Source organism: Arvicanthis niloticus, chromosome 9 (genome assembly GCF_011762505.2).
Source record: "Arvicanthis niloticus isolate mArvNil1 chromosome 9, mArvNil1.pat.X, whole genome shotgun sequence".
Taxonomy (NCBI): Eukaryota; Metazoa; Chordata; class Mammalia; order Rodentia; family Muridae; genus Arvicanthis; species Arvicanthis niloticus.
The window spans coordinates 22941222-22952365 of record NC_047666.1 but is presented as its reverse complement, the minus strand read 5'-3'; the positions used below and the strand labels follow the sequence as shown (position 1 = coordinate 22952365).

At 50.1% G+C, this 11144-nt stretch overlaps 1 protein-coding gene across 1 annotated transcript; it reads right to left on the bottom strand.

Annotated features, from left to right (window-relative positions):
• Positions 1-313: 313 nt before the first annotated feature.
• Positions 314-9273, bottom strand: Bola3 (bolA family member 3). Its single transcript, XM_034511366.2, has 4 exons — positions 9118-9273; positions 7327-7450; positions 5347-5435; positions 314-570 (listed from the first exon to the last, which is right to left on the bottom strand). The coding sequence occupies exons 1-4, from the start codon at positions 9169-9171 to the stop codon at positions 505-507; spliced, it is 333 nt and encodes a 110-aa protein (XP_034367257.1). The 5' UTR covers positions 9172-9273; the 3' UTR covers positions 314-504.
• Positions 9274-11144: the final 1871 nt, after the last annotated feature.

The following is an 11144-nucleotide window of genomic DNA, read 5'->3' as shown; positions in this document are numbered from 1 at the left end:
GAGAAACTGGGGGTTGTCATTCTTAGAGAAGTATAGGAGGGGAAAATCCTTAAAACTTCATAAAACCTGGGGTCAGGTGTGGTGACACACTCCTTTTATCCAAGCAGTAGGTCTCTAAGTTCAAGCTAGCCTGGTCCAAATAGTTCCAGGCCAGCCAGGGCTACACAATGAGATCCTGTCTTGAGAAGCAAAAACAACCAAAATTCTGGCCTTCACTCTGTGTCCAGAAGTAGGATGAAGTCTTCAGAGACTCGAACAGCGTGAAGAAAGGACGCTGCTTCTGACAGGAGGGGCCTGAAGCATGACACATCTGTTCTGAGCGGTAGGTACCTGTGATCTTTAATTAACTCTAAATAGATAACATATTTCCTATAATTATAATATAGAAATGTCTATGAACAAAAAATAGATACTTTTGGAGGGGGCAGGGATTTTTCTGGAATATTGCTGTGAGCGAAGGGCACTCAGGTTTTAAGCATGAGCAGTCACGGAGCCGGGCTGTGGTCAGCACTTGGGGACAGAGGTAAATATCCGAAGGCCATGCATGCCCTTGATCTCTTCTTTTAGTGCCTGAGGAGAAAGAGACGAGACATTGGTCAGTTCTTGTGTCTTTACATTGACTGTAGAGTATTCTACATGTCTCTGTCTAAAGGACCCTTGCTCATATTTTGTTTAAGCAATTTTTCCTTCAGAATATTTTTTGCCTATGTCTGCGGTGTGTGTGTGTTTGCATATGTGTAGGGGTGTGTGTGTGTGTGTGTGTGTGTGTTTGCTGGCCTGAGTTTGACTGCTCTCCACTTTATATATCAAGGTAGAGTGTCGCTCTAACCCTAGAGCTTACCGTTCAGGCCAGCTATCTAGCCAGCTTACTGCAGGGACTGCCTGCTTCTGCCTTCCAGGCGCTCAGATTACAGGTGGGCTACCATGTCCACCCAGTACTGACATCAAGGCTGGGTGTGTCACACACATCTGCCAGCGTCTAGTTTTATGTGAGTTCTGGACGTCCAGACTCAGACTGTCACACTTGCACACACACTTTTGCCCTCCAAGCCTCTACCCAGCTCCTTTTATACTTCTGTGTTTGTGTGAGGCAGCGACTCACTATGTAGCCCTGGCTGACCTGGAACTTGCTGTGTAGAGCATGGTCTTCCTGTTCAGAGACTAGAGATGTGCACCACGGCACCCAGCTCCCTTCACAGAGGTTTTCATTCAATACTACGTAAGTTTGTTGTGCTGCACACCTCTAGCCAGCCTCCAGGGTAGGCAGGGTGGTGGCTGGAGCTAAGGAGCTCAAGTCCAGCCCAGCAATATAGGAAGACTCCAACCAAAACCGAATCAAAACTGAGGCCGAGGCTGAAGCAATGGCTTGGCAGTTAACAGCATTTGGTGCTACTGCAGAACTGGAGTAAGCTGGCTAGCTGCATTCTGTAACTCCAATCCTGGGGGATTCTGACTCCCTCTTCTTGCCTCTGAGTACACTAGGCACACAAACACACACGCAGGCAAAACACTGATACACATAGAATAAGAATGAATCCTAAGACGTAGAGAAGTGACTGGGAAGGCCACCTGACGCTGACCTCCTGCCTATGCAGCTGACCTCTTATGACCTCTGGCCACAGTGCACACATGCACACACACAGCCAACATCTGGATTATAGAGATAAAACAGCACTGAGTACCCCTGGTCTAAAGTCAGCAAGTAAGTAAACAGGTCAGGATATGGACCCAGATGTTCTGAGGTGCTGGCCACAGCTGGTTTCAGTTGTATTCCTAACTAGCCCTGCTGCTATGTGGGAGCCCATGAGCCATCCCCGGCCAGCCTCAACTCTGCAGACAAAACTGAGCCTGGAAAACGCCTGTCACAGAACAGGGCACCTTCCCTCGGCTTGCTGCAGGCCCATGATGCCCCCTAGTGGCTCTTTTGTCTCTGCATCTGGGCTACCATGGGCCACTACCAGTGCAGCAAGGTGTGAGCCTAGTCATACCCGCAGGTGACACACAGATCCTGGATCCTGGAAGCTTTGCACATTCCCTCCTGCCGACACCTCCCTCTGATCTCTCTGAAGCCTACCAAGGTCCCTCGACTCATGGCAATGTCACATGTTACCTGCCACAGCCACAGAGGTCTGATGGCATCACTATAGCTGAGGACAAAGGTTCTGGTGGGAGAATGGGCTTGGCTAAAGCGTCCTAAGTACCTAAGCAGGAGAAGCAGTCATGGGGCTTCAGATAGAGCACTGTGTTCAATACCCAGTGCTTGACACCAAATAAAAAATAAAAAAGCTCAGGGTTATCCTCAGTCACAGTCACACAGCGAGCTCAAGGCCAGCCTGGGCTACAAAACACTGACTCAAAAAAAAAAAAAAAAAAAAAAAAAACAAAAACAAAAAAAACAAAAACAAACAAACAAAAAAAAAAAACCCAAAGTATCATGGGCAAGGAGCTGCAGTTTGAAAGCAATCATATTGATGCAGGCCTTTAGTGCCAGCACGTGGGAGGCAGAGGTAGGCAGATCTCTGTGAGTTCAAGGCCACTGGTCTACTACATAGTTCCAGGGCAGCCAGGGCTGTGCAGTGAGAACCTGTCTACAAAAGATGCAGCTGGGAGAGACACGTCTGGGCATGGCTGTGCAGTGTTACCCTGGGTACTGGAGAATGATGGGGAAATAATAGACACAGAAGAAGCAGCAAGAGTGCCTGCTAAGCAAACCTGACAAATCCGAATTTGATCCCCAGAACCTGGGTAACAAGGCCAGATGTAGCCACATCTGTAATCCTGCCCTTCCTACAGCAATATAAGGGAAGACAGGAGAATTACCTACACGCTAGTCTAGAGTACACAATACAGTTATGGAGGCCTTACTATGTGTCGGGCTGGTCTCAAGCCGTGGGTGCTTACACCCCCAGGAGCCTTTGAGGCATGCGCTATTCCAGTTATTGTGTGACAGATTAAGAAACTAAGCCACAGGGAGGTTGAGTAACTTTCTTAGGGTCACAACCTGGAAAGTAGAAACTCTAGCTGTAGGCCAAGGCACGCATGGTAAGGCCCAGGGTCCAGTCACACCAGGCAGCCTGTGTGTTAGAGAACACAGCCCGAGTCCCACAGGCTGTGGGAAAAGCCATCAGCCAGGTCTTCCCAGTCTCATCTACCTGTGCTCTAAGTCTCAAGATCATGTCCAGCTGACTGCTGCCCTATCACACAGCCTGCCTGAGGGCTGCAGACAGGTGTCAGGAGTGCCCGTATCCGGGGTCCAAGCCAGAATCAGCAGCAGCTGGAAGAGGGAGTTGGAGGGTAGGTGACACGGCACAGTGCTGTCTGGCTAGCCTGGTGATGTAAGTTCAATCCCCAGGTCCCCCATGGTGGAAGGCAAACTGTACTGTGGCCACATGTGTGCCCCGGCCCTAATAATAGGAGAGGATACAGACTTTTAAAAAGAGGGAGTCAGAAAATGGAAGGCCTTGGAGCCCAGCCAGGAGGAGAGGAAGCAGCTTCTGAGTTGGGTGCAGAAGGGAGCCTAGGCCAGGGGCTCAATCAGGGTCAAGGTCCAGATGAAGAAAGAGAGAGCAGCAGGAAACAGCCAGCTGGGAGGTGACGGCAGGGGGAGGGAGAAGCCTTCAACGACAGTAAACGATGTGTGACATCAAGGTCAGAGCTGTGCTTTTCAAAACCTAAACCAGCTGATTGCACACAAGACCTCCATGGGTGAAACCAAACACAGCTGTCCAAAGGGTCGACTTCAGAGACAAAGGCCCAGAGTCAAAGTCAGTATGGGTTCCCACTGAGGAACTCACACAGACAGAAATCTACAAAAAAATGTCATTCAGCACTGTCCATGTGACAGAGAAAACACGTGAGGGGGGCAGGCACAGTGGAACACGTCTATAACCCTGCTCCAGAAGCAGTGGCTAGAGATCATGAGTCCAAGCAAGTCAGCATCAGACGCACATCCTGTTAAAAATTCCTAGCACGGCAGAGGCCATCCCTCAGTCAGTAGAGCACTTGTCCAGTATGCACTAAGTCCTGATCCATCCTCAGCGCCTCATATGCTGGGCATGATGGCACATAGAAACCCAGTATTTCAGGGGGTGGAGGCAGAAGGATCAGAAGTTCAAAGTCATCCTCAGCTATAGGAGAAGATTGAGACGCAATCTTTTTTTTTTTTTTTTTTTTTTTTTTTTTTTGGTTTTTGTTTTTTCGAGACAGGGTTTCTCTGTGTAGCCCTGGTTGTCCTGGAACTCACTCTGTAGACCAGGCTGGCCTCGAACTCAGAAATCCGCCTGCCTCTGCCTCCCAAGTGCTGGGATTAAAGGCGTGCGCCGAGACTCAATCTTAAAAATACTCAAGCTAGGCCAGGGATGCAGCTCCTAGGCAGAGCTCTCATGGAGTGTGCACGAGCCCTAGGCCCCAGCACTTCATAAACCAGTCGACGTGGCACACCGCTCCCCCAGCACCTTTGAGGTGGAGGCAGGAGAATCAGAAGCACAAGACCATCCTCACCTACATAATGAGTTTGGGGCTGGCCTGGGCTTAATGAGGCCCTCTCTTTAAAATCATAACAAAAAACTCAAACCAAAGAAGCAGTGGACACTGTCAGTACTCTAGAAAGAGCTGGAAGATAACTACCTGGTGGCTTACTCTCCATTTGGAATGAATTCACATTTGCTCAAAATCACACACATTTGCGTCTCAGGCCTCGGGTTCTGCCTGTAGGCATAATGACTTGTACGCTGTGTCTACCCTCCTCTGCCCTCACATCGCGTTTCAATCAGGACACAGCACTGTAATGCTTACACCAAGACTCTCCTGTCTCAAGTTTGTGTAAACTGTTCTTACCATTTATTCTCTGCCTTGTCAACAAGTGCTGATCACCCAATGGCTGGGCAGGATAGAGAACAGAGCCAGATGTCTGCCAGCCAGAGGGAGGAGGGAGGGAGATTCAGATCAGTGAGGAGGATGGAGGGTTTGGAACCATAAGGAAGGCGTCTAGAGAGAGATCATGGAAGCACACCTGATCTATAATAATGGAAAGAGGCTGGGAGGGAGCCAGATTAGCATAAAAAGTAAAGATAGATCATTTAACTGCTCAGCTATTTAGGAACAGTTTTAAATAAATATTGTTTCTCTGTGTGATTACTGGGGGTTAGCAAAAAGTAAAGAAATACAACTGCCAGACTAATTCATGCTACATTTATATTAAAATTAATTCATATACACCTGTCCTCCTGACCATATACTAAAGGCTGCCTTGCTCTTTCCTGGGACGAACAGTGACAGTCACTATGTCCACTGCTGTGCCCTCAGATGCTGAAGGCCAGGGGCAATGGACCATCAGGAGCCACTGACCTGATTGACCATCTGGTGCTGCTGGACAGTTCTCTTCTCTTTAAATTCTTCTGATTCGATTTTAATTTCATACATCGCCCCGCAGCCTCCTAAAACAGAGTCAAACGCGTGTCAGTAATGACAGATGGTAGCTCAGACTCAAAGTACCAGACAATCCCAAAAGGGAACATTCTGACAGCATTCTGCTAACAGGTGTAGATAAAGATCCTAATTTCTGCTCTGCCCACTCACTCCTGCCAGGCAGCCTTGACCCAAAGGTACTCTTCCTTTTGCAAGACCTCTCTACTACCCACACCTGTTGAGTGTGGGCGGGAAAGAGCAGGCACAAGGCCTGGGGACCACAGAGAGGCAGAACATTTTTCTCCTAGTAAGCCATAGGAGGAAAGACTGATTTCACTAGGACAAAGTATCCTAAGGTTCCGTGTAAGCATCTTGTGTGGCCCCATAGTGACTATCAACCTGACAGATCTAGTCTCACTTAGGAGACAAATCTCTGGGCATGCCATGAGGGAGTTTCTAGGTTGGGATAACTCACCCCTAAGCTGGAGGTCTGGACAGTGACCTGAGCACGCGCACCCACCTCTCTGCTTCCTGAGTGAGGATGCCGTGCACCCAGCCACTGGAAGCTCCTGCAGCCGTGCTTTCCCACCGTGATGGACACCCTCTGAGCCCTCACTTGACATACAATAAAATAAACTGCTTTTTGCTTTGCTTTTTAAGTTAGAGTCTCACCTCATCAGACCTCATTGAACTACACTTTCAGTTACAGGCCAGCAACAGCATATCCCATCAATTTTACAAGTGTCTGGTGTTGGCATTCCTTCTGGACTCTGCCTCACAGTTACCTGACAACAGCCAGGTAGGCCTGGCTTGTGATAAGCAGGGCTGTGTGTCCCCTCATTCTCTCTCTCTTCTCTCCCTGACTCCTTTCTCCCCATCTCTCCTTTCTCTCCATGTGTTCCTGCCCCCCGACCCCCCCACCCCCGACTCCACTCCCTTCTTAACTCCCCTTCCCATGCCTTGAATCAACTCTATACTATAGAATATAGTATGGCTGGCACCTCAGGGGGAAGGGATGCCTCAGCATGGGCCCACAGAGACACCCCTCCCACCTCACCATACTGCGCTCTACAAAACATATTCTGCCTCTTCTTTTCTATAAAACACAACATCTGGGAATCAAACCCAGGCCTCAGTACATGCTAGGCAAGTACTCTCTCTACCACCTGAGCTACATCCCCAGCTCCAAAAAAGAGATTTCTCAATGTGCTCCCAACCCATGCAAATGTGCTTTCAGGGGAGTCCAGGGATCCTCCTAGCAGTGGCGGTGTAGAGCTGGCTCTTATCTAACTGCTGCCACCTGTGTACCTCTCTGGGTGTGTCTAGATAAGGCGCCCAAGTCCCCTCTGCTTCTACTGCAGAAGCTACACCTCCAGCACAGTCCTGACAGTCAGCCAGAAATTCAGAGGTGCAGCAGCAGCCTGAGGAGAGCCTGGCCAGACTGGGCTCGGGGAGTCTGCCCTGGGTCCCGATTCTGCCTCTGGTTCTCTGGCCTCTTTTGGCTGCTTTGGGCTTGCCTCTTGGGTAAAGTAGGGTAGCTGACCAAACCTGCCTTGGGCCAGTTTTGGCTTTACTGTTGTTGGCTATCAGAAGAACTGGGGTGGGCAGATTACAAGTTCCATGTTGAAAAGGAGGCCATGGCCTGAGCTGTTGGTGCCTCTACAGTGGCAGGCTGGCTAAGGGACGTCATCTGAGCAGGGCTAGTCTGGTAACCCAGAGTTCTCTCAGCTGGGACCTGTCTTTGTGGTTCCCTGATGTTTCTAAATCCCCATCTCCGTCTGGCCCAAAGCAACAGATACAGAGAAGTCATTGTGTCAAGTCCCCTCCTCCTGGCCTCTCCACTTCAGCCTCTCCCTGGGGCAAAAACTCTAAAAAAATCCTCAGCAAAGCCCCTATGGAGAGAATGGGAGAAAGCCTTACCTGAGATGTCTGTGACTTGGATAGCGGTGGCTCGAGGGAACTTTTCTCTGAGAACCCGGGTCACTTTGAGCTCCCCCTCTGTCTGGGAGGCAAACATCCGATGGGCACAGTGCCACAGGGGGAGCTGTGGGAACACAGAGGAGGTCCATGCAATTGTGAGGAGGCACAGTGATGGATGGTCGCCGCCTGAGCAGGGGTTGAGGGTTGGGGGTGTCAGGCAAAACACTGGGGTTGCTGGCGAGCTACTGCTGTCGAAGGGGCCACAGTCACTCCTCAGACGCACCGGAAGGTCCGGAGCAGGATGTACCCTGGGTTTCTGTGGTATGTTTATGTATGTGAAGCTGCCCATATGTATATGTTTATTGGGGTCAGAGAACAAGCACAGATGTCCTTCTCAGGGATAACACCTTGGTTTTTTGAGACAGGGGCTCTCACTGGCTCATCAAGTAGGCAGGGTGGCAGGCTGACAGGCAAGCCCCACCGAGCCACCTGTCTCAACAGGCAAGCCCCACCGAGCCACCAGTCTCACACCCCAGCATGGGACTTCAAGTATGTGCCCCCACACCTGGTTCTTAAATTGTTTTTAATTGTGTGTGTGTGTGTGCACATGAATGCAAGGTCTTCTTCAGAGGTTAGATGAAGGAGGGTATCAGATCCCGGGAGCTGGGATTATAGGCAGCTGTGAGTTGATTGACATGGATGCTGGAAACCGAATTGAGATCCTCTGCAAAAGCAGGGAACGCCCTTCTCCACCATCTCACATGGTCCTGGGGGTGAGGGTGAACTCAGAGCATCCTCAGAGCACTTTACTTGGGGTGCCAGCTCCCCAGCTCCCTCATTAGCTGGTCTTGAAGGACAAGATGGAGTCTGTCCCTCTATAGCAGCATCCCAGAGCTGACCCTAAGGCAGGACCTCTGAAGCAGTGGAAGAGCGGGTGCGAGGCATGGCCACTGGACATAGGCCAAGATGCCTAAGAGATGGCTGAAATGCAGGCCAGAGGAAAGGTCTGGAGTTAGACCCCGAGGCTGTGAGCCTGGGTACCACTGCAAGGTCTGCAGGTGGGACTGCTCCTCAGACAGAAGCACAGGTGGAAGAACCGAGTAAAAGCACTAAGAGCCACACATTCCTCAAAGGAGGCTATCATCTTAGCACACCTCTCCTGGTACCAGACCGACAAAATCACACATGGCCTGCCCTGGATGTCCTCGCAGCAACAAAACCCCTCAGCTGGAGAGTCAGATTCAAGACTAGCAGGCAACTAAGGAAAGGTGGATGAGGTAAAGCTAAAGATGAGCCTGTAAAGGGGAGGAAAAAAAAAAAAAAAAACGGGCACTGTGGCTTTATTCCAGGAGTTACGAGGAATGTCACAAGTTCTAGGCCAGCCAGGGCTATAATTCGAGAACCTGTCTCAAAACCCACCAGAAACTGGAAGAATTAGGAGAGCTCGCCTAGTGCTGGGCTCCTACTCCAGCCTGCAGGCTATGGAGAGTCAAGGTCAGAGGCCTGGTCAGCATGCAATTGCAGGGTACAGGCTCGTCCCGAGGACTCGGGGCTATGACACCGATGTTTTCCTGTACGTAAGGCAGCCTTTCCCAGGGCCTCTATACTGTGACTGTTTATGGGACTGTCTCCCGATCCGCCTGAGTCCGGTACCCCCCAGCACAGCCGTGCGATGCAGAGGGCAGAAGAATGAATGAGAAGGAGGAAGGGCCTTGGCCCTGCCCCGCGTCCCCAGCCTGACAACAGCCGCCCGAGCTCCCCCGCAGTTCCGCCCGAGCCCCGCCGGCTCACCCCGCGGCTCCCGCGGAGCAGAGGCGCAGCGGCCGCCGGGCCCCAGGCCGCCATGCCCGGCGACGCAGCCCGAGGTCACGGTGCAGCCGGAAAGACGCAGGCACTGTGTCCACCTTCGCCGCCCTGGATGAGCCCGCCCCCTGCCGCCCGGAGGCCGCGCCCGCTCCACTGTCGCCACCCGGAAACAGGGTCGCACCTGCAAACATGGGCGTCCTCCGTCCTGCCATGGCCTGCTTCCACCTCAGGTCACACTCCTCGGCAGTCAGAACCCTGGGGTGCACAGAGCAGGCCTCTGTCACCCCAACATCCTAATCAGTGCTCTGGGAAACTGACTTCTTTCCTGATAGGAGTTTCTGTGAAAGACTCAAGCAACCGGGGTCTTCTCAGCTTTGTGTTCTAGAAAGATCGGAGACTTTGTGAAGGGACTGAAATTGAAGAGGCCAGACTGCTGCAATGGCCACGTGGCTAGGGTGTGGCAGGGTGTTAGATGAGGGGCGGGAGATGAAAATTTGTTTTGGATTTCCCTGAGTTCCAGGGAATGCCTGAGCACAGGCATAGAATGGCACCTGTAATCCCAGGACTGTTTTGTGTTCAAAACCAGCCAGGACTAAGGTGAGTTCCAGGACAGCTTGTGCTGAGACCCTTTCTCAAAACTAAAAATGTGATGGCTCATAGTTTTAATGCCAGCACTGGAGAGACAATGGCTTTAAGACCCATGTGACTTCAAGGCCAGCCGATCCACATAGCTAGTTTAAGGTCAAAGAAAGCTACAAAGTGAGACCCTGTCTCAAAACAACAACAAAAAGCCAAGCAAGCAAACAAAAACAAAACTTCTAGAAAAGGCAGGATTAGGAGTGCACACCACAAGGGCTGAGTAACCACCAACAAAATTTAGCTGGTGTACTATGGGAGAAGAAAAGCCCAAGCTCCATTAAGCATTTCGTTTCTCCGGTGGTAACTGTTTACAGCCTTACATCTGGTGTAGCGTGCAAGAATTGCCCGCCTTTTCTCACTGCACTTGTGCCTATGCAATCTGTACCTTTTCTTTAAAGTGACCAACTAAAACTAGGCTTATTTATAGGTCCAACACGGTGGCCCACACCTTTAATCCCAGCATTCAGGAGGCAGAGGCAGGTGGATCTGTTAGTTCAAGGCCTTCTTGGCCAATGTAGCAAGTTCGAGGACAGTAAGAACTACATAGAGAAACCCTGTCTCAAAGCTTAACAAAATGTTCCTTCATTCCAACGCTGGGTGACTCCTGTGTACCAGCCCTCATCTCCGGATTATTTGATAGGCATATTTTCCTGCTTGATTCCTTAAACTTTGTGGTTATCGTAATTAGAGATAATTTATTAACTTTCAGGTTTCTTCATTTATGCCAAGAATACAATCAAAACTGTCTAAAATGTTTTCTAGCTGTATAGTGGCCCCTCTTTGCTATTCAAACCACATGTTCAAATGAGCAGGAACTGTAACCAGATGGTGATTGGTTTAAGGCTGGTCACATGATCTGAACCAGACCACTGAGGCATGGTTCCTGGCCTTGGCAGGAACTAAAAGGAATTATGGTTTACCAATATGTTGCTAAGCTTGTAGAAAGCCTGGCACTGATAGCAACCAGCTTTGCAACCAAATAGTTAGAGATGCTTTGGCAATGAGGCGGGCACAGAAGCCATCTGAGGAGGCAGATTATGTGATTCTGAGCTATTGGAAGCCCCACTGGATATGAGTACTGAATTCAGTTCAGAATTGAAGCTTTGTCCCTTGAAACTAAGTGTCCTGGGTTAAGGTCACAGACTTATGTGTAGATCTGTCTGTCATGTACATTGGTGCTTTTGCTTGTCAATCCTTTTCCACAGAACAATCACCCCAACTGTCACTGAGAACTGTTGACTCTCCACTGTGCTTACCTTTAGTTTCCAAGAGGCTACCAAACCATTTGAAAGAAAAATGTTCACTCTCAAATCCTTCAGACTTCATTGAAATAAATTTTCATATGATTTCACCCTTACCTACCCATCTAGCTG